This window comes from Arachis hypogaea, chromosome 15 (genome assembly GCF_003086295.3).
Source record: "Arachis hypogaea cultivar Tifrunner chromosome 15, arahy.Tifrunner.gnm2.J5K5, whole genome shotgun sequence".
NCBI lineage: Eukaryota > Viridiplantae > Streptophyta > Magnoliopsida > Fabales > Fabaceae > Arachis > Arachis hypogaea.
In genome coordinates, this window is record NC_092050.1 from 151,604,913 (window position 1) to 151,628,976 (window position 24,064).

Sequence of the window (24,064 nt, forward strand, 5' to 3'; positions counted from 1 at the left end):
TATCCATTGCAATCTAATCTTTCAAATTCAATGACGTAACATTCATGTTTTTTAATGAAAGAAAAAATTAGGATAGAGAGAGACAAGAGAGATGGAGTGAATGGGGAGAAGAAGAAAAAGAAAGAAAGAGAAAAAATGGAGAGCTGGACAGTGACAATGAGGGAATTTGCCGCCATTGCTGCTAGTTGGGGAGAGAGGGAGAGAGAGAGAGAGAGAGAGAGAGAGAAAGAGAGAGAGAGAGAGAGAGAGAGAGAGAGGAGATATGAGATCCCTGTTGAAATCACCGCTACTAGCACTGCCACTACTGCTAAAATTGCCGCCGCCGTTGTTCCTGATCTCTGAAATCGTTGCGAAAAAGGGAAGAAGAGGAGATTTGAAACCGCTGTCGTTGTTACTCTTCACTACAAGAAAAATGCTGAATATCGTCAGATTTACTGTCAGATTTAGCAGCGAGTTTACTGGCATATTTGGTAATAAATTCGTCGGGTAAAAAAATTACCGTCGAATTTGGTTTTCTGACAGTAAATTTACCGGTAATAATTAGAGGGAAAAAAGAAAAAATAGCATGATCATTACTGTCGAATTTACCGACGAATAAATTGTCGGTAATCCAAATTAGTGCAACACTGTATTTTGGTCATTTGCAAAGCATTACTATCAGATTTATCCGCCGGTAAATCCAACGGTAATCTTGCTCTTAATTCGAATCGCAAACCCTCTCCTCTCTCATTTTTGAACTACTCTCTCTCTCTCTCTCTCTCTCTCTCTCTCTCTCTCTCTCTCTCTCTCTCTCCCCCTTCCAAACCACCTCCGGCAGTCCCTCCATCAGCGTCGGTCACCACCAACAACATTCAAATACTACGTGGACTCCTTGCGCGACGTTGGTCGCTCTATCGTCGCCGTTTCATCGTTCCCACCATTTCTGCCATCGCTGTCGCCGCTGCTCCCTGTGTTGCCGGAGCTGCCTCCTTTTTCCCTCCAGGTATGTTGTCCTCCTCTTTCTTCCTATTATTTATTTTCAATTTATTTAAAAAAAAGACCTTAATTCAGTTCTGTCAATTGGTCACCGCCGCCGCCACTTTGCCATTCGTGCTACCACCATGTCAACAAAGTCCTCTGCACCACCACTATCTCCTGATAACTCACTAATTAGTTTTGGATAGTTAAACGTCAAACCCTAATTTATCTAATTTTAATTTGTTGTGTATTAAAAAAATTTACAATTAGGATGTTTGTATTAGATATTTAATTGTTTTTCAGATTTAGTTAATGTATTAGTTTAGATTTAGGATTTTTTTTTAAAATTTGTTTTGATTTAGGGTTTTGTTAATTCTGTTTTGATGGTTTTGTGTTTGAAATTTTTTTTTATGATTTTGATTTTGAATTTTATTTTCATGATTCCATGTTTATTATTCTGATTTGTAATTCTATTTTTATTATTTTGTTTCAAATTCTATGATAATTATGAAGTTTGATATTAGTTCAAGTGAGAACATTAGCGACACAGAAGCTAAGGAGCAATATAATATGGTGTTGCTCATCCGAGTGAATCTGCAAGAGTAAGATCCCCAATTGCATTGTTTTGATTTTTGGTCTGATGTTGTTTGAGTTAATTATTTTCTGAGTTAATTTATTGAGTTGTTAATTGTCTGAGTTAATCTTAACTTATTTATTTTCTGAGTTAATTATTGAATTATTATTTATTGTTGTTAATTTTCTAAGTTTATTATTATTTGAGTTAATTAGTTGATTGTTGTTAATTATCTAAGTTAATCTTAACTTATTTATTTTCTAAGTTAATTATTGACTTATTGTTTATTATTGTTGATTTTCTAAGTTTATTATTATTTGAGTTAATTAGTTTATTGTTGTTAATTATTTGAGTTAATCTTAACTTGTTTATTTTTTAAGTTAATTATGGACTTATTGTTTATTGTTGTTATTTTTTTAAGTTTATTATTATTTGAGTTAATTATTTTTGGAGTTAATTAATTGATTATTGTTAATTGTCTGAGTTAATCTTATCTTGTTTATTTTCTAAGTTAATTATTGACTTATTATTTATTGTTGTTAATTTTCTAAGTTTGTTATTATCTGAGTTAATTATTTTTGGAGTTAATTAGTTGATTGTTGTTAATTGTCTGAGTTAATCTTAACTTGTTCATTTTCTATTTAATTATTCACTTATTGTTTATTGTTGTTAATTTTTTAAATTTATTATTGTAACGACCCAGCTTCTAGCACGTCATGACCAATGCTAGCCGCTAGGCGCTACTACACGGCTTTTCTTAGAGACTCTAGACTTTATATTAAATATATACATATGAGCCTGTAGCGCTAATCGAGATCACGTGTCAGATATATAGATATAAGAAAATAGATAATAGTTAAATAGATAATATATACATGAAGCATAGAAAATACATAAAACATAGTAATATCATGCATATATGCCCTAAGCCTCATTTAGTACATCATAATTCACACCGGCTTACGTCGTTGTTTATTCATGAAAATATTTACAGACTCCATATACTAACAGGCCTCACTCACAAGAGTCACCCTAGTCAGGGACCTATTCTAACTTATTTATATAGGTATTTACAAAAGCACATATCCCTCTTAAAGTCTATACAAAGCAAGGGCAAAGACAACTACTACTACTGCTACTATTATAACTACTGCTGGTCATCGATCCCTGGTAGCTGAAGAAACACGGAAGTATTGTGTGGAAGTAAGAGAAGTCACTCTGACCCTCTGATAATGCTACTGGTGCGTGCTCGCTAGTCCCAAGGCTGGAAACTCAAAGAAGATCTCGCCAGTTTGCATCTGCGGAATGGGGAAGTAAGGGGTGAGAACCTAAGGTTTTCAGCATGGTACTACACAAGAAAACTATGGGTTCCGCAGCCTAAGTCTAAGACTTCGCGCAGTTAGGTTGGTAAGTCACACAAACAAGTACAAGCACAAGTATATAGCAGAATAGTAAACAAACACAAAGTACAGGAAGCAGAGACAAAATACAATTACACGTACAAGTAAGCAACCACAAACATAGATAATGCCGCAACCAAGTATGATGCATGTCTAGTTCCATGCAGGCCATGAGCTCATCCGTCGGTTGACTACCCGCAACCTGACGTTACCTAGGAACTAGTCCTAGATATGGTTTCTCAATTGCGTCCGTCCGTGTATACGTGTCGATGTGGTTAAGCATACCACCAGTCCGTGACAACAGGCAATCGTCGCAACGCTTGATGCCATAATATACGCACAAAGGAGAAACATAGTTTTAGCAATCAGTGGGTAAATACCCGCCTCCAAACAACCTCTAGCACCTTGGGGTTTACAGTTCTTTTTTCGCGGCACATCTCAATAAACTTTATCTCTAAGAGACTTCTTTGCCCTTCTTTTTAAATAAAATTTGTGCCCGATTCTTTCTTAAAATATCTCAGCCTTGTCACATTTTACCATTTTGTTCTTGGAATTTTTGTACATTTTCAATTTTACCCTTTTTGTACATAACTTCGTTTTTCTAGTTTTCTTTAGGCTTTTATTGACACTTTCACCACTAGTGTACTTCACCATTTTACCCTCATATTTTTTCTAAAAGACCTTCTTACCCTTCATTAAATTAATTAGTATTTTTTAATTTTGATTTTATGCCTAAAATTACTAATATGTCCCTAAATACTCTAGTTTATTATTTAACTTGATTTAGCGTCAAAATGTTACCGGATTAATCCTAATATTTTTATATAACCAAATTATCCATAATACTTTTAATTAATGTCAATTCTATACTTAGGGACCTAAAAGATCATTTCACCTTTTATTAATTTATTTACTTATTCTATTTACCACTTTTTACCGTTTTATTTCTAACTTTTACTAAAGCTTTTATTTAGACCCGAAACTTTATTATAATTATAATTATAATTTTGACTCAAATAATTTATATAATTACTATCTTACCCCTAATGATACTAAGTTCATAATTTTATTCATTTTTCATTTAAATTATATTTTTAACTCTCTTTTTACCCAAAAATGACCATAACACCCTTTTTACTTTTATACCTTTTTTTCATAGGATTAAAAATAATTTTTTTAACCTCTTTTTAACCCTTATACACGTGACTGTCATGATCATTTAGTGGCTGAATTTTCAGGGGTGCAGTTTTTCATTTTTATCCACTTTTAGTGACTTTTAAGGCTTGAAACTTAAACCCCAAGTGCTCCATTAATTTTTTACTGTCCCATACATTTTCCAGAGGCAAAAAAGCTTCAAATATTATTCAAATAACAGTCTAAAAATAGAGAAGTATCACTGAATTTTCAGAATTAAGAATCAAGGACAAAATCACTACAAAGTGGCTCATATGAACACCAAAATCAAGCACAAACATACTCTAACTAATCCTAACCCTTACCTCTTATGTAATTTAGTTAGTAAACCTTTCTCACACTAGAAAATGTGCATACAAAGGCAGAAACACAGCTGGTGGTGGTGAATTTCATTTTTGGGCCTAAAGTGTCAAAAAACGTCAAAATTCAACCACAGTGAGCTCGAAAATCCTTAACTCCTTAGGCGTGCTCCATGGGTGCTTCAAGATGATTTCTCTATACATAGAGAAGAGTAAGGATTCATCATTATTAATATTTATTTTTAAAATAAAAAGAAAAGGAGAAAGAACAAGAGTTTGCTTAGCCGAATTCGGTATAAACGCAAAGATTGACGAAAACGGACAAGAGTTTGTGCTTGTATGGTTTGAGTCCTTGAAGAACACTTGAAGAATAGTGTATGAATGGTGAGATAAAAGGCTGAAAATGCAGGTAATGTGTGCAGAATTTTCTCTCTTTCTCTCTCAAGAATTTGGTCAAAAGAGTGCAAAAATGTGTAAGGTGTTTTATGAATTTTGTGGCAAATACTTCCTTAAATAAAAAATCAAAGTCTAGTGAATTTATGATGGTAAAAGGGGCTGGAATTTTTGTGGTCAAGGTCTGAGCTTCAATGAATAAGGGGCGTGAAAACGAGGAAGCTTGGTCAGCGCTTACGTGTCGAGCTTATCCACGGTTAACCACAGTTAGTTACTCGAGGTTAAAAGCACATCAGAGAGGGTTGAAAGGCTGAGATAGTCTCGTCCCAGAGGCTGAGAAGGAGATACAAGTTACTTTGATGCCAAGTAAGAAGATTTGGGGTCTCTAGGAGTCGTTTGCAGAATACTAGTCAGAAATTTGGTTCGGATAACTTTTACCGTGCTATAAAATAATTAATGGCTAATATTTATTCTTAAAGGAGTAAATCATGAATGGATGTCTAATATAAATTTTGAGGCACATTTAGTTGGGTAAAAATTATTTTGACCACTAATTCCGAGGTTTTCGGTTACTAGAGGTTTTCTCGACACACGCAAAACCGTCACTAAAAGTGAATTTCCATCTCAAAAAGTCTCTAGTGAGGAAAATAAACCAATGAAAAGCTAATATTTATTATTTACTAGTCAAACTTGACTTAGGGGGATTAATTACCCTCATAAAGTCAATTTTGACCATATTAATGGCCTTTTTCTTAATTTTTTATACCATTGGGCCAGCCTCACTATTTCTTATTAGGTCGTGGTTCAAAATTTTGTAAAATAAATTTAAAATAGCCAAAAAAAGTCTGTTTACTGAAAATTGGATTCTTACAATTATTATTTGAGTTAATTATTTTATGAGTTAATTGGTGTTTTCTGATTTATTAGTGTAGAAATGATTGAATTTAAATATTTAAAATTTAAGTTTACCGTTGTATTTACCGTCGATTAAATTCACTAGTAGTTATTAATTTAAATATTAATTAATAATTTATTACCATCGGATTTATTGAAAAAAAATATGGCAATAAGAATTACCAGCGAAAATTTTCCAACGATAATTAGTAGTGGACGAAAAAATCTGCCAATAAACAATTACTGAAAAGATTTATACCGTCGGATTTATTCTGACGGTACATATTAGCGGATTTTTTTTTGATAAATCCGCCAGTATCCAACAAATTTTTTGTAGTGCTTGCTCTCTCTCGATTTGCTGCGTCAATGACGACGACAGCACTCAATCCCATCAACGTTGTCCTTTTTCCTCCTCTCGTCTTCCTCTTCCTTCTCTTATTCACTTTCTTTGCTTCTCTCTTCTTTTCTTTTCTTTTGAATGTGTGTGAGATAGAAGAAGAACATTAGAATCAGAAGAAGAAAGAATGGGTAGTTTGATGGAGATGGTGATAGAGTTAGTGATGTGAGGATAAAATAGTCAAACGGATAATTTTAAAAATAATTTTAACATTGAGAATTATTTTGAATAAAAATAAAAAGGTTAAGGATGATTTTAATTTTGTCCCAAACCTTAAAAACTAAAATAATACATATCATATTTTTTTAGTTATCTTCTTAACTAGTAAGTAAAATAGTTTTACACAATCATCAACTTGAGATTATGTTGATGAATTACAAAGCCGTTGAGTTAAATTGGCATCAATAATTTCTTTTAAGAATAGATTGGTGTCAATTTTAAAATTGTTCTTGCGTGAATTGACTGGATATAGCTCGTCTTCTTGGTAGCCAATTCCGAGCTTTACATCCAGAGAGTATATCTTGGTGTGGAAAGAACAAAAGGGGAGGGTACTTGCAAAAGGCACTCCGATGCTTAAGTCAGTTCAATGTATATTCGTATGAATTGTCCAAAGATAATATGCCTTACCTTTTTTATATGTGAGGCGAGGTATTAACAGTTATCACTATAGCAAATATGGAGGATAGTGGCGGTTAATTGGCGGCTATTTATCAAATAGCCACAAATTGGCAAGATAGGAATGGTTATCCAAGCGGTTTGCGTTTCAGCTACAAAAGGAACCAAGATAACAGCAGTTATCTTCCCAACTGTCGCAAATCAAATCAAGAAGAGAGCCAAAAGCCCTAAGTGCCCCGTCACTCACTCGACAAAGTTCAGAGCTCTAAAGTCTGAATGACTCCCCTTTCTCCAACCCTTGCTTCTCTTGGACCACCAACGCAACGCCACCATCGATCATCACCTCCAGTGTCTCTGTTAGAACCACAGAACCACCACCGTCATCTTCTTCTTCTTCTCCCCTTATTTCTTCTTCTTCTCCCACCTTTGCCGAACAACCCCCGTGAAAATCCTTTCTCTCTTTCTCTTCCCCTGTCTCCTGCCTTCTTTGTCTCGCCGCTGGCTACCATTCAGCACTGCCGTGACCATCTTCTTCTCCTCCTTACAATCTCGCACTGTGGCTCTCTCGCTCGCCCCTGCCTCCCTCATTTCTAGTCGCAGAATCAGAACAGAGCCACTTCAGTTCCAGAGAGTTACGGAGCAGCGGCTGGTCACTGCCACTGCATCCCTTTCTCCTATGCTCTTGCTCTGTTCTTTGACTCAGGTTCTTAGATCACCTTTTCTTCTATGTTTTAGTTAATTTAGGATTAGTTATATGTTGATTCTAGTGTTAATTTGATTTGGTTAAGATTATTTGCTATTGTTAGTTGAGTTTAGGTTAGAATTAGGATTTTCTGATTAGAATTAGTGTTAGTTTATACATAGTTAAACATGCTGTTAAAAGCTTCTTGAGTTTGGATTTCAATTTGTTTGGATTGATTAACTGATACTTTGCTGAGTCACTATGAAATGCTGCTGATTTTTCATGTCATTGGTTCTGAATTTTGAATTGGTGTTGCAAAGAATACTTGTTAGTGCTATTTTATGTTGTTTATACTTTTGCATGCCAAGTGTTGGACAATATGCCAAGTGTTTTGAATATGTTTTAAAGTTCTATGCAGATATGATCTATGATAAGGACACTATGGATGGCAATGTTTGATCCATTTAGTGCACCCAACCTAATGAGATATGGCTTGGTTGTTGTTGTATTGTTCTGGCTAGAGAAAATTTTGTTTCTTGGTATATAACTCTATAGTGTATTATTGCTACTAGCATTATCTCTTTTGTTTGTACTAACAGCTAACTCCATATTTTATTGCGAAAAATTGCATCATCTTGTGGTTTTGATATGCAAAAAAATATCAGATATGTATGCTAAAAAATATCAGATATGAATTACCAGATATGTACTTCCTCAGTCCTCATTTCTTCTAATTTGCGAATTTTCTTGCTCAGCGTATATTTCCGGTGACAATTGTAACATACAAACAATGCAAGCAGCATCTCTATCTCAAACGTTCATCATAAATAAAACTCCACAGGTTATTCATCTTCTTCTATTCTGAGAGAAGTCAGTAATCGTAGTTTGTTTATTTTTAAAATACATATTTTGTGGCAGCTGCAGGTGGCCAGATGCAAGCATAGAGTAGATGAGTTCATAATCCCCACCATGAATTTTACACATCTGCCTCCTTCATGGAAGCTTAGACATGCTGTAACAAAAAGGCACTGCTGCTTTCTTTATTTCAAATTGCGTCATTATTTGTGCGAGTTCAAATTGCTTAAATTCATTCATATTAAATTTGGAATGTTCAGGGAACACGTTAGATATCTTCCTAATGCTGCCGTTTTATCAGGTGCTAGTCTTCCTTAGCTCAAACCATGCTCATTTTAATCGAAACTCTTGATTTTTATGAAAATAATTTCTCTTGGACTTTGGTTTTTCTTGTTGTAGATGCTGAAATTACTTCTGCATAGTTTGAAGAGTTCTCTGTCTCTGTTGGTGACATCAGTGATTTTAAATAACTAAAGGTACATACAGGCACAACCTCTAATTGAAATAAGTTTAAATGATCAGAGAAGGAATATGCAGGGCCAACAGGGTAGAATCATGAAATAATTGTTTAGATATATGTACAATATGATAATTACATTATTCAATAATAAGCATATGCAAGCTCATGATTTTGCTCAAAAGCATAGTGTGTGTTTGGATAAGTCTTTTGACAAAAAGATGGAATTCAGGAGCACATACAATTTTTTGTTGTATTCTTTTACACGTTTAGTAATGTGCAATTGGTTGTTAAATTGTCCCACACATGTAATTTCTAGGGTTGCATAGTCATGGTTTCCTTATGCCTGTAAATTTTAAATGGTGAATGATTCTTTTAAATTCTTCTGTTCAAATAAGCATAAAGGTATCTGGAAGCAAAACTCAACAGATCTTTGATGCTGTCTTTGGGAAAATGGTTGCAGCACAACCAATTCCGTGATTCCGAAGAGTAAAAGGAGGTGAAGTATTTGTCGACTTATATATCAGATATGTTAGTATATTATAAGTAGATTTATCAAACTGGCTAAGTATGCTAACTGCCAAGTGAGTAACATCAAAAGGAATCTTGCACTGACTTAGTTATGAACATGTATATGTAGCTTATATTGTGAATTTTTTTGAATCTGCATGCTTCTGGGTTTTCGTCCTAGTATTTCTTATTATCTTGCTTTATGTTAGATAAGATAAGTAAGCTATTTTTTATGTTGTATTACGGTGTTATTTGTAATCAATCTTAATTTTTTGTGTTGTGACAAGTTTGTCAACAATATGAATTTTATAATGATAAAAAGCTTGGAAAACCTATTAAGTTCAATGCGTTGTTGACTACATATGAAGTAGTTTTGAAAGACAAGGTTGTTCTCTCCAAGATCAGATGGAGTTATCTGATGGTAGATGAGGCTCATAGACTAAAAAATAGTGAGGTGCAGCGATATACAACACTTTCAAAGATGATTCTCATTTACTATTATTGTTTCTGTTGCTGGTAGAATTTTCTTGTATATGCTTCAGTCAAATAATACATGATCTTTTAGATTCTATATTATTATGCAACTTTTTCTTAATATTGTTTATTCAGTGTTCTTTAATACTAATATCTCAAGTATAATAAAAAAAATTGTATAGAGAATAGGTTATAGTAAAGAAAAATGGCGTAAACTATTGTAATTATTAAATTTTTTTATAAGTCCAAGTATGAAATTACGGCGGTTCAAAATTGTCGTTTTTTTTTTAAAAAAAAAAACCTACATAGATTTGTGGCGGTTTTAAAACCGCCAAAAAATTTTTAAAATCCATTGACCAGCAAAATCAGTTATCTGATTTGCTACGATTGTGCCAGCAGTTTGTTAGAACCGCCGCAAAATCAAATCTCCACCCCCTAACTCGCAACGCTTCTGGAACCGTTGGTATGTCGTTTTGCGGCGGTTTAAAACTGACACAAATCCATCAAAAAACTGCCGCTATTTAGCGTGTCTCTTGTAGTATATGCTTTTAGTAATCATTTTCATTGAAGAATAGTAATACCATATCAGGACGTTATGATATTTGTTATGGTGTTCGAATCTAAATTATAACATTTGGACGAGTTATAGCGCATGGAGTCGAGTTATAACGTGCGAAACCAATTTATAGCTTTTTAATTGGATTATAACAGCCATATCACTGCCCCAAGCTTGGCCTGACGATATTTTAATAAAGCAGGTTGAGCTTTTGATGAGTCTCGCCGAGTGTGATGATTATGGAGCCCCTGGTTCAACATACTTTATTAAAAATAAGAATTTAAAAGAAACAATAAATGATTAAAAGAATAAGCTGTTAAATAAAGAGAGAGAAACATTTAATGGCATTAAAATAATGGTTTAGCTTTCCCATTTACCAATGTCATATGTACCGTTGATTTGACTGATGGCAACGGTCATGATTGTGTAGTTGGAAATCAATCAGTTTGTTAGTGTTGGGTGTAATTATGTATTTGGAATCCAAATGGTTTTGGTAAATATAACTTTGCTTGTATCAAAAACATTGGGAAATGTATTGATAAGGACATGAGTAAAAGATGTACGTATATGATTCTATTCTTGCTATTTTATTTTGCTTTCTTCTTCTACATTTGTTTTTTGGTTTTGTGAAGAATGGGTATTGACAAAGATAAAAAGACATAGATTGATTGGTCGAATGAGTGGGTGAGTAAAGACGTGAAAATATGGGGTTCGTTGTTTGTTGATAGTGAGAGTGTTAGTGAAATAGATGCCACAAAGATAGTGAGGGTAGGATCTAGAGTCTGTTTGGATTTGCTACCGTGTTCTAGGTCTGACCATGTATTTCAAAGGGGAAATGGTTGTGAATTCTTTTACATGGATAGTTTTGAGTTGGATGAATTGTGGGTTAAGCTTCCATTTACAAACTTTCAGTGCAATATTTTGAATCAACTGAACTGTGCCCCGTCGTAGCTTCACCCTAATTAATGGGTGGGCATTTTTGCGATGTTTCGAGATTTTGATGGGGTTTTTGGATGAAAAGTATTCATTGGAGTTGTTCTTCTATATGTTTCAGGCAAAAGAGGTTTGGAAGGGGCTTGGGTGAACTTGAATAGCACACCGGGTTTTTCTGTGTTTAAGTTATATAAGTCATCGTTCAAAGACTTCAAATTAAAGACATGTATTTGAAAGTCAGAAGTGCCGAGGATGCTTTTCCGTTTTACTTGGATGAGAATTTAGGGGAGAAGTTTCCTCTGTGGTGGTGTCCTGAGCCACAACATATTTTGGGCTTTGAAAAGATTAGTCGGAGGAATGAGTGTTTTATTGAATGTTTGGTGGAAGTTGTTGACAAGAAGAATCTAATATCGGTTTTTGACTTACTTCCATGGGAAGAGGATAAGCAAGCTGTAATAAGTTATTTGGGGTAAGTTTGGTAAATATGATTAGGCAGTCATAGCTTTTAATGCCAAGAATTGTGTTGATTGTTTGTTTGTTTTTGTACCAGGTGGAAAGTATCCTAGGGTTTTCGCTGCTAGTTTGAGAGCTCGGTTTAAGAGCAAAAATGTGGAAAAGGAGGGTTCGTCATCAAACCCGGACAAGGGAGTTAGGGAAGGTGAGGTGAACCAACCTCAGCCAAGGCCGAAAGAAAATCATATTCAAGAAAAGAAAATCAGATTTTATTGATATTGATTTATCCGCTGAGAAGGGTAAAGAGATACCTTTGGAGGAGATTACTGCTTTTATGGAGAATCAGAAGAAACTTCATAGTTTTGTCGATGATGTCAATGGATCTTCTGTTTGGGGAAAAGATTTCCCTTTTATGGTTGTGACTGATGAGGTCTGTCAATCGTCGACCGATGTGGCCTTGGCAAATGAAGTTGGAGACATCGCCATTGATCAGTATATGCAGGTATGACTTGTTTTTCTTTTTGTTTGATGTTGGTTTGATTGTGCATAAGTGTGTGTTGTTTTTTTAGGTGCTTGGTTTGCATTTGACTAGCTTTGGTTGGAGCCAAGAAGTTAAGCATAAAAAGCTGTTAGGGAAGATTAAAGAACCGAGCAAGTTGAGGGACGAATTGGCTTTGAAGAAGAATTTAATTTCGGATCTAGAGGGTAAGCTTTTGAAAAAGGAAGAAGAATTGGAGGTGATGAAGGATAATTATGAAAAGGAGGCTGAATTATTGAAAAAGAAAGAAAGCAATCTGTCTAGTATGAAGGATCAAGTAATCGAGGTTACTGTGAAATTAAAGGAGTTGGAGAAAATAAGGAAACAGAAATATTGGATTTGTTTGTTGAGGGTTTTGAGCATGCTGTGCTGCAAGTGAAATTTTTGGAACCTGACTATGATTTTTCTCAGATGGAGCCAGGGAAAATTGTTCAGGATGGCGCTTTAGTAGATGATGATGAAAGAGCCGAGGGAAATGAGAATCTTGGATAGTGAATTTGCCTCGTTAAAACCTCTCCAACCAAAACCTTTTTGGAAAAAATCTTGTGAGTAGGAAAAAGAGTACAAGTCTAACCCTGACTTTTAACTATAATAAAGCTTTAAAGAGAAATATTCCAAGTGTTGCGTAAAATGACACCGTTTAAAGATTGCAAACGATATGCACCATTTCCTAGGATTTCAATAACTCGGAAAGGACCTTTTCAATTTGTGGCTAGTTTCCATGTGCTGGAGGTCGCCTAACTTGTTAAGTTTTCCTTAGTACCAAATCGTTGACTTGAAAAGATCGGGGGTGCACTTTTTGGTCGTATCGTCGGGTTATATGCTCTTGCATAACTCGGTGTCAGAGGGTTGCTATTCTCGGATTTCTTCTATAGTGTCTAAGTCAATTTGCCGAGCAGTATCTTGTAATTGTTGATTGATAATTTGAGTTCGGAGGGATGACTGAGAGATCTCCACATGGATCATGGCTTCAGACCCATACACCAGTCGGAAGGGTGTTTCCTTGGTTGTTGAGTGGATAGTAGTATTGTAACCTCATATGATTTCTGGTATGAGCTCGGTCCAGAATCTTTTAGCGTTGTCTAATTTTTTTTGTAAAGCATATAGAATGACCTTGTTGACTGCTTCTGCTAATCCATTTGTTTGCAGGTGTTCCACTGAAGAGAAGTGTTGTGCTATTTTTAGGTTCTACAAAAAAGATGTAACTTTTGATCGGCAAACTGGCGACCATTGTCAGTGATAATATGTCGAGGTATGCCAAATCTACATATGATATACTTCCAGACAAAAGAGATCATTTGTTGAGATGTTATCTTAGCTAGGGGTTTTGCTTCAATCCACTTTGAGAAATAATCGATATCGACGATTAAAAATTTTACCTATCCTGGTGCCAGAGGAAAAGGGCTGAGGATATCAAACCCCTATTGATAAAATAGCCAGCTTACCTCGGAATAATGTAATAACTCGGTTGGAATATGTGTTATCGGAGAGTGTTTTTGACAATTAAGGAAAGCTTTCACTTTGGCATTGCAATTTTGTTGTAAGGTCAACCAGAAAAATTCAGCATGAATTATTTTGGAGGATAGACTCCGAGCTCCGACATGGGTTCAACAAATGCCTTCATGTGCCTCTTTTATAACTAGGTTGGCTTCCAACTTGGAGAGACATTTTAACAAAGTACGAGAAAAATCTTGTTTATATAAAAGATTATAAATAAAATGAAGAAAGACGCCTGTCGTCGGAATTTCCGAACATTTTCAATACCTTGGGGAATGTTCCTATTCTTGAGATATTCTATATAAGGCCGTCGCCAATCCTCTTTCTGAGTGACACTTAAAATCTAAGTTAGATCGATACTTAGTTTAAGTAAAGTAATTATGCTTTTAGCAATCATTTTTATTGAAGAATAATAATACCATATCAAGACGTTATGATATTTGTTATGGTGTTCAAATCTAAATTATAACGTTTGGACAAATTATAACGCATGAAGCCAAGTTATAACCTGCGAAGCCGATTTATAGCTTTTTAACAGCCATATCAAAAATGTTAAGACTAAAAAGTATAAACATTTACTCATGAATTATTATTTGTAGTTTGAAAATTGAATATACTTTTTGTTTCTGAAATTTTATTATCTCGGAACCACAACAAAAGTTAAAAATCAATCGAGTGTAATCCAATAATAATAATAATAATAATAATAATAATAATAATAATAATAATAATAATAATAATAAATAAATAAATAATAACAAGTATAATGTATTTACCGAAACCCAGAACTTTCCCCAGGATGTAATAGTCACTAATCCACCATGGTCAAGGATCCACTTTCTGGCTCTGGCCATTGGCATGTCTTGATGATCTTCAAGTTTTTCTCCAAGTATTCTCAATGCAATGTAACTCAATGCTGATCCAAACATTGTGCTGTGACCCACAATATGGGTTCCCCACCCACCATCTTCATTCTGTCTCATGAGAATAATTACTCAAACCAATAATTACCCACCTACCGTCTTCGTTCTGTTTCATGATTGTGGCAACCAACAATTATATATTGGTTGGTCTTTTCACTTATAACCAAATTAAGTAGTGGACAGATATATTTATTTATTGAAAAGAAAAAGATTCTCTGTGAAGTGAAAAAAATGTACCTACCTGGTGATTATACAAATATCGAATAATTTCTTTCTTGTGTTCTGGTCCTATAACTTCATCAAGGGATCCTGTAATATATAATGTCATTATCTGCAGTAATTAACAACAATGTTTAACATCAATAAGTATTTCGGTATAAGATAAAATAAATAAATTATATAAAAATTTTAGTATAAGATAAATAAAAAAACATGTATAAATTGTTTATTACATATATTTTTTATCTATATATATATATTATTTTAGACTTTTAAAGAAGGTGATATGTAATATAGTATTAGAATTTCTATGACTTAAAGGTTTAAAGTTTGATTTTTATTGATCTTAAAAAAAAAATATAAGACCAATAAAAAAAAGAAAAAAAGCTTACGTAAATAATTCACTCAAACCAAAAGAAATTTTTGTGTGAACAAATGTGTTAACGATATATAAAATTAATTATAAAATCAACCGTTTGGTTAAAACTATTTTTTATTTTATTTTTTACTCAAAATAGAGTAATATCCTAAATTGGTTGTTAAAAAATTTTTAGTCAGATAATTTAATCTTCAACAAATTTTAATAATCAATTCAGTTTTTATCATTTTATTTTGTTAGATAAATTAAGTTTTACGCTATATTTTATTAAAGGTGAGTTCTACTCAATCCCCTCTAAAACAACATGTAAATTACCTTCTATGACGTGATATATTTTAATTGGATGTTTAGTTTTAATTTGAGTTAATTTAATCCACTAAGAGTTAATATCTTAACTAAAATAGGGACATTTTGTAATTAAATAGTTTTATAATATGGATAATTATATAATTTCTATAAATATTAAAAAACAAATTTATATTTTTTATCATTGTTCTGAAACCAATGCAACAACCCCATTCCTTTAAAATTGAAAGAAAAAATCAACTAAGCCCTACCCACCCATTGACCCAGCCCCGCAACCCGCAGCCTCCATTGCCCTGCAGCCATGCCAACCACCGTAGCCACCTCAACCCCGCAGTCCCGCAGTAGCTTTATGAAGGTATGGTGTTTGATATAAGTAATAAAAAGTTACTATTGAATAATCTGCTGCTATTTTTTTATTGGTTTCCTGGTGTCATTTTTTCCTTTCTATAGGACATATGTGATGGCCCAATGAAAGAGTTGGAGACATTAGGTGTTTCAAGGTCTTTTGGTTCTAAGATGTCTGATGATCTATAAGTAACCAATGAAACAAAAGGGTATGATTCAGGAAGGTTGAATGAGTCCAATGAAATGACAAGTGATGTTGGGACCAACAAGCATTTTAATAAAGGGTCTAAGAAAAAAATGGAGAAAGCCACTGGAAGTATGATTTGGGGAAGAAGAAAAGATTCAGTTTGTAGTATTTTAGTAAATTATACAATTATTCATTTTGGGATATAATTTAATTTTAAAATAGTTTAACCATAGTTAATATAACCAATTAAAGAATGACATATCATAGAGGGTAATTTATATATTATTATAGAAAGAGTATAGTAGAATTTAACTTTATTTAAAAATTAGATTAACTGTTAGACAAATACATCTCTGTTGTTATTTAATAAAGACATATCAGTATTAAATTTTTTTTAGAATTTTCAAATCAATCCTTCCAAAAAGATAAATGGTATGATGTGTAAATTGATTTGTCTAACGAAATAAAAATTGGTGGACTGATTTGGTAATTAAAATTTGTTAAAAATTAAAGTGTCTGACCAAAATTTTTTTTAAAAACTCCATAACCAAAGCATCCAACTAAAAATTTGTTGAGATTCCCAATCCATGGTCCGGGTCACCACCTTTCCTGCAAACTCAAACTCTTCTTCGCCCAATTCCTGATAAGCTCTAAGCTCTAATACCATGTAAGAGAAGCTGAGGTGCAGTGATGTGCAAGAACAAGAATATGAAATCTTGAGAGAGAGCAAAAGGAAAACAATGATCTAATTGTGATGTATTAGTCTTGATTAGTAAAAGGGCTGAAGGTCATTATTATTGCCTTATCAGAGACTCAAAACAGGTAACTTATGATTCAAGTAATGCAGAGTTAGTTAATGTTGTTTTATCAGAATTAGTTTTATCTTTGTTAATTGACTTTGACTCAGTTCTATCACTACTCTCTATACTTAGAGACTCATTTGAAATATTACACTTAAAAATAATTGTAACTTTATGAATAATTTAAGAAAAATTATAAACGATTTTAATTTTAAAGACTAAAATAGTGCTTAACTCCAATAATATATCCTCTGTTAAAAGAGGAAATATTCAGGCCGGAAACGATGGGTTTATTATTAGGAAAAATTTTACTATTTGTATCATTAGATCCATGTAAACAACAGGGTTAATACTCAAAAAATGAACGATGATATAATAAATCATATAAAAAAGCTATTATGAATTTGATCGTAGCTAACCAAAGGTTGAACGAAAAACAAAGGGCCAGAAAATTCAGCAGGCCAGTGACCATCATGTGCTTGAATAGAAGAAAAGAAAGTGAGAGATCTTCTCATTGTTGTAATCAATGCTTCTTTTGTTATCTTCTCTTCTTCTCCCACTTTCACTGCTTCTGGAATTTCTCCACGTTGGTTCTCCTTTGTGAGCTGCCAGTTAGTTAATAAATTAACAGTTCAATTAATTAGTGAAACCAAATATCAAATAATTAATAAAGGACGTAACTGGGTCATGAATTTAGAATTTTGTGTTCGACTCTCTCCACCGATATTATCTTTGATTTTAAAAAACTAGGAAGAGCATCAACTGTTATATACCTGCATCCTCGTTAAGAGATCAGAGCTTTGTTTGATGGAAAATCTATTTTTAGTAAACTCTTGGCGCAGCCTTTCAACCTCGGCACGTTCTTGTGGTGTTCCTGCATTTGGATCAAACTCCCAATGTTGTCTTCCTATGAAATTGTTCCCTGAAACCAGGTTCTTCCCTCCTTCTGCTATCTTTAACTTCCACATCTTATCTTAACTATCCGCACACACACACACACGAGGTTTTTGTATGCATAAAAAGTAAAGCTTAAGTTTCATCAGGAAGATATATATAGAAATGTGGAATTATTAATCTGAACTAGAGTACCACCCGCGCTACGCGCGCGGTTATATAATTTATCTATATGGCTAATCAATCACAAAAATTAATATTAAAGAAATAAAGAAAAAGTCTAAATTTAAATACAATGATATAAACATGTGTAATATAAAAATCAATCCTTCAATTTAAATATGTTAATGTATGTGGAGAAGCTTCACTTCTTTACTAATAAATGTCTAGTTAGTTGCATTATAATATTACTTATTTTTTTGTTTAAATTTTTTTGAATTTCATTATTATATTTGTTGGTGTATGATTATATTTTTCTTATCTAAACAAAGTGGAACAGAGGACCGTTAAAAATAATTTATAATGTTGTTTAAATTATGATTTCAATTTATATAAAATGTTTGAAATATAATTTTTTATTTGTAAATTTTGTTTAATTAATTATATACTTAAATTGTAAAAACACCACTTAACAGTTAGTGTATTATAGTTATTCATTCTTTTTATACCAATCTTATTTAAAAATCAGGATAATGGTCCTACTTATATTTTGAACTACAAATATTCTATTGTACTAATATAGTATAGGAAGCATTTCAGGTATTCCAGTGTAGGAGGTCTGGTATGCTATAGGTTATATCCATTGAGATATATGATAAAATAATAGAAGGGTTTGGATGAATTGGAAGCGGACTGGTGTATATATCAGGTGATGTGGGTGCATGGTGTAGTGGTGGGGTAGTGGTGGTTGTCCTAAGCGCTGAGCCGGATGTGATGGTCTGTCTAAGTCGAGCCGCGGTGCTATGGCTCCTGACCGAAAATCGTTGTTTGGCACTATGGCCACATTTTATTTGGTTTCACTCGTTGGTGGTGTTTAAATTTAAAATGATACAAATTAAATTGCTCCTCTAATCTAATTTAAATTAAAAATTGAATAAAATTGTATTAATTTGGATTTGATTAGATTTTATTTTTTACAAACTGCTAGATCGAATTTTGTATCTATTTCTTGTAATCGATCAAATCCAATCTAAATTGTACAATGTATTATAATATTATTATTTTATTACATTTATAATTATATTTATAACATATTCAATTTGTTATATATTTTTATACTATTTATGTATTATTATTATTTAATAAATATTTTATATTCAAAATATGATTTATTTATTTATTTTAACTAACCTATAATTTTATTTTTATTTGTTATGTTATTGTTAGTTTTTTAAAATATTTTTTAGACTTATTATGTATGGGTTAGTTGTTTAAAATTTGGTATTGAGACTTATTATATATATATATTTAATTTTTTTAAAAATTTATCCAATTCAAATAGCACCGTAAATAAAATTAATGTTCAGATCGAATAAGTTTTTAACTTAAATCGATCCAAATCACACCGCAAACACCCATTAATTTCACAGGATTTAAGATTTGAAAATGGAATTATATAATTATGAATTGAGGGGATGTTTTTAGTATTTTAATTTCGTTTACTCGTTTTTTAGTTATATTTATACGGTCACTTAAATAATGAGAAAAGCCATCATCATCATTTATAATAATTCATGTTATTATATATGAGTAGATGTTAACGAAGCCATCATTATCCATATAACTCCAACCTATTGAAAAGTAAACTTACCTAGTTTTACAACAAAATTAAAGTAAATGACGGATGTACCCAAGTAATTAACAATACGTAATTTCACTTTTCCTTATATATTAATCACACAGATAATAACATTCCAGTTGTTGCAAAGCAAGGAGTTACAGAGATTGTATATTAATTACCAAAAATATGAAAACTCCCTGCAAAATTACCCTCTTGGATTTCACTATTTTTCGCAAGTCCTCTAATTACCAAAAATATGAAAACTTCATGCAAAATTACCAAGCACCATAATAGATTATCACTTTAAATATTAAAAGAAAAAGCATACACAAAAGTGATGCATATAATATTCACAACCTCATAGTGGTTGAATTCAATATAAGGGTTCAATTTATTATTTTTGAAAAAAAAAAAAAACAGACACACATTTTCTAATCTCTCCCATTTTATTGGTGTTAGCACTTGAAAATAAGTCTATAATGATATGCATGTAACACATTTGTCTGCCATTCGTCTGGGGAAGTATTGAACCAAACTCTAAATTGAAGTTTATTACTGAAATGTAAATTTAAACTACATTTTTTTATTAGAGCAAAACACAAAATAAATTAGAATTTAGTCTTAGTTTGTTAACTCAAAACAAAAGATATATTCGAACTTCATAATAAAGAGCAGAGCATAAATATATTTTAGTGTAGGATCCAGTTAATTAAACCCAATTGATCAATTAAGAATTGCTAACTGTGATGACGGGGCATATTCAAAACAAAATGGATATATATATATCTAACTGTTTTTATCCTTTCTTTTCTCTGTCATATAATTTTAAAAAAATATCATTTTGAAACTCAAATCAAATTGTTTATTGAGTTCATAGAGTAGTTTATAAATACACATATAATTTCTCAAATCTCTATTGAAAATAAAAAATTTGGCACTCAAAAAATTTGTAATCTGTAAGACCTCTAACTTTTTAAAAGTTATTAATTAATTATTTACGATGATTATATTTATTTAAGACTATATTTCGAAAATTTTTATATAAAAGTTGAGTAAACTCTTATTTTTGATTTAGAGTTCTTATAATTGAAAAATAGTGAATATTTTATATGCCTTAATTTTAAATATTTATATTTTTAACCTTATTTTATAAATAAAGGAGAACTAATTTATTTGCCTCCAATTTTTATTTAATTAGTATTTAATTGAAACTAATTTATAAATTTGTAATTGAAAACCCAATTTAAAGATGGATATTTTATATTTAATTTAATATAATATCTCTTAATTTTATTAAAATTTAACAAAACTCCAATTTGTCTAAAAATCCCTAATTTTCCATTTGGCCCAAATTAAACCCTAATCCCACTTGTATCTAACCCTAGCCGCCATCAGTCCTTCTCCTATTACACCCACAGCAGAGAAAAAACAAAAGAAAATAAGGAAAGAAAGAAAGAAAGAAAAGAAGAAAGAGAGAAGGAAAGAAGGGAAGTGGGAAAGGGGGGCTGCCGAGGAAGAGAAGAGGGAGGCGGCGCGGTGGGTGTCACTGCCACCGCCGCCGCCGCTGCTAATCGAGAGAAGGGGAGATCCAAGGAGAGAGAGAGAGCGTTGGTGGGAGAGGAAAACCGCTGCCACAGCTACCGCGGATCGCCACTGACCTCGCGCCCGTCGCCGCCGACCACGAGCCAGAGGAGAAGAAGAACGATGCTATTACGCCGTCCCTCGCTGCAGATGAAGCTCGCTGCCGCAGATGAAGTTCGCCGCCGCAGCTGCTCCTGTTCGCGCCGTCGTCGTCGCCGAAGGGAGCCATCGTCGCTGTCATTGGAACAGAGGGCGAGAGAGAGACAGAGAGCTCGCGGTGGGGGAAAGGATAGGCGCCGCCGTGCTGCGTGAAGCTATCGCCGCCGTTCCTGCCGCCGTCCAGCCTCGGTTAGCACCGCCGAAGCTCCTGCCATCACCGTCGTCGAGGAAGCTCACCGGAGTTGCTGGAGGCTACCGCCGCTCTATCTGGTTCTATTTTGAGTCGCACAACCGTGTCCGTGGCCGCCGGAGACCGTATCTGAATCCTCTGTCTTCTTGGGTTTTGGTTGTTGCAAGTTACTCGGCTATACGCTGTTGTTGGAACCAGGCCAGATTTACCGGTAAATGCTTCCTCCTTTCTTGAATTTGTTCTATTTCTATTTTGCTCTGCTATTCTGATTTTATTGATATCCCTGCTGCCTTACCAATCAGAATAGTGTTATTGCCATCAGGACAGATGCATAGGTCTCTGATTATGTTCTTTGCTGCTCCATCGTTCTGTTTTCTATAGCTGCAGTAAGTTATTTTAACCTTGATATCCTTACTGCTATTATTTTGCTATGAATTATTGAGAATTTCGTGATATTGACGTTCTAGGGTCGAGTTTCGGTAATCGCATGGTTGGAGTAAAAGCCGTTTTTGTTGTGAAAGTAAACGGAACTGTGGATGCAGCTGCCGCTGAATGCGAGCCGAAAGAAAAAGAGTTTATGTCTCGTAGTTAGATCACAATCGAGGTAGGATTTTTTCTTAAAATCTATTTTATATTACAGAGTTGTGATAAATAGATATTGATGCAAAAAGATATATTTCTGTGATTATATTTGTCTTGTGGATGTGATGGTTTGTTGGACTGGATTATTGAGTGCTTGATTGCTTGAGTGAAGTACGGTTGTTGATAACAAATAGATTTGAAAAGTTATTTACTTGATTATTAGGAAAGTGGTTTTTCTTGGTTTGAAGTTAAAGCGGTTTGATTTTGAGTCGGTCTGATTTTATAAATGATTTAATACTTGAGCTGGTTTGACTTTAAAAAGAGTTTTATTATTGGAATTGGTTTGATTTGGAAATAATTTGATGCTGGAATTGGTTGAATTTTGGAAAGTGATTGAGATTTGGAAATGGTTGAGAAATGGTTTGAGAAATGTTTGGATTGGACCCGAAAAGGGTGGCAGTGTCCGAGTTTTAGAGGAGACGCTGCTGAAATTTTATAAAATTAAAAGTTTTATTTAAAGTAATTAATTAAAAAGATTTGTTTTTAAGCATTATACGTTTTAAGGTTGATTTGTCTATCAAAGAAAGAATTTTGTTTTGGAATTGAGATTGTTAACGAACAGAATGAAAAAGAGGATGATGAGGATTTTATTTGAAATATGGCTTTGAAATGAACTTGGAAATGAGATTTGGATTGATGAATGGTTATGATGTTGAGAATGTTGAGATGTGAACTTTGAATTATTCACATGGCTTATGAATTTGAAATATCTGAGATACGAGGTTCCCTGGATTAAGTGCCGTGGCTTGCCACCACGTGTACCAGGTTGAAAACTCGATACTCTGTTGACCCTACGATGTAAGTGTGTGACCGGGCACTATATAAATTCTCGGGAATGTTACCCCCATTGAGTAATATTGATTATTTGAGAAAAAGCTATGCATAGACTCTTGGGGATGCACGTCGGGGGACAGTCTAAATACAATTCAGACTTGTCGGGTTGGCTGGATAACCGACAGATGAGCCTCATCAGCCATAGGACAGGCATGCATCATATGCATTTGTATGCTTTGCTTGGGTTTGAACTTGTTTTGGTTTGCCTAATTGCTAAACTGTTCTTAATTGCTACTTGAACTATTTGCTGTAACTGCTTCCTACTTGTGCTTTCGTTGTCTGTCTTGCTTGTGTTTGTCTTGGCGTGTTACATTTGAGAATGGACTCTGGTGCTGAATTAATGATTGTGTTGTTTGATTGCGTGGTTGGTTTCTGATTGAGACTTGCTTATGAGAAAAAAAAAAGACTTTAGATTTCTGAAAATAGTAAACATTGTTTCTTTGAAAAGGTTTTGAACGATTAGCTATTGGATTTTAAAAGGATTCATAAGGCAATGATAATCACTGAATTTGAAAACAGTTTTCTTATTGAATATCTTCTTATGACAACTTTGAAACTCCGTGGTGAGACCGTGTGGTTAGGTTCTCACCCCCTACAGCTTTACCTTTTCAGGAACCGGATGAAGAAGCGTTAAGAAGAGTTATATTGCGTTTGGTTTATATGTCGTGTTAATTAGATTATTTTCTTTCCTCGTCTTTGTTATTACAAGTTTTTATAAGAGGGATAGGAGTTATATGTTTTATATGTATATTATATATTATGAGATATTATGTAAGGAGTTCTTGTATATGAATCTATGCCTGCTTGTATTTTTCTTAAGATAAAGTATTAATTTCCAGTTTTCAAAGGAATCAGCGATACAGAGTCGAGTCACAGGCTCCTATTTTAATATTTAGTATGTAAAGTAGTCGTAATACTTCTTGCTATCAGAGTAGCGCAGCCGGAAACGTGATTTCTGATAGTAAGGGTGTTACATAATCCATATAATATAAACATAGTTAATAGCATTAATGATGTAACATCAGAAACAATCCAAGATGAATAGCTTTAAAAAAAACATTTTACCTGAAAGTATGCACAAAATAGACACTTCTTTGTTTTTTTTTTCTCTTTAATTTTTTCTTATAGAAGCAAAAGAGAGGGACAA

The 24,064-nt window shown here is 33.3% G+C and overlaps 2 protein-coding genes across 4 annotated transcripts in view; one reads left to right on the plus strand and one right to left on the minus strand.

Moving 5' to 3' along the window:
* The window catches only part of LOC112747248 (lupeol synthase-like), a 39,491-nt gene extending 21,600 nt beyond the window's left edge, over nucleotides 1-17,891 (minus strand). Inside the window, exons 1-4 of the mRNA XM_025795210.2 lie at nucleotides 17,611-17,891; nucleotides 17,257-17,442; nucleotides 14,843-14,932; nucleotides 14,455-14,652 (exon numbers count right to left, since the gene is read on the minus strand). Coding sequence (XP_025650995.1) covers nucleotides 14,455-14,652; nucleotides 14,843-14,932; nucleotides 17,257-17,442; nucleotides 17,611-17,805 — 669 coding nt within the window. The 5' untranslated portion in view covers nucleotides 17,806-17,891. The remainder of the gene's footprint in view (nucleotides 1-14,454; nucleotides 14,653-14,842; nucleotides 14,933-17,256; nucleotides 17,443-17,610) is intronic.
* Nucleotides 17,892-20,964: 3,073 nt separating this feature from the next.
* LOC112751368 (uncharacterized) lies at nucleotides 20,965-23,750 on the plus strand. 3 transcript variants are annotated; one of them, XM_072218432.1, is made up of 4 exons: nucleotides 20,965-21,652; nucleotides 21,744-21,827; nucleotides 21,909-22,045; nucleotides 23,530-23,750. In XM_072218432.1, the coding sequence occupies exons 1-2, from the start codon at nucleotides 21,262-21,264 to the stop codon at nucleotides 21,746-21,748; spliced, it is 396 nt and encodes a 131-aa protein (XP_072074533.1). In that variant the 5' UTR covers nucleotides 20,965-21,261; the 3' UTR covers nucleotides 21,749-21,827; nucleotides 21,909-22,045; nucleotides 23,530-23,750. The 3 variants fall into 3 exon arrangements, with proteins under 3 accessions (XP_072074533.1, XP_072074531.1, XP_072074532.1); XM_072218430.1 differs by having other exon boundaries at nucleotides 21,764-21,827; XM_072218431.1 differs by having other exon boundaries at nucleotides 21,769-21,827.
* Nucleotides 23,751-24,064: the final 314 nt, after the last annotated feature.

What these genes read in the sequence shown, in the direction of transcription:
- LOC112751368 (XM_072218430.1), top strand. Translation starts at nt 21,262, where the DNA reads ATGAAGTTCGCCGCCGCAGCTGCTCCTGTTCGCGCCGTCGTCGTCGCC. An exon ending in GAACCAGGCCAGATTTACCG is followed by an intron (nt 21,653 to 21,763) that starts GTAAATGCTTCC and finishes TATTGCCATCAG; the next exon opens with GACAGATGCATAGGTCTCTG.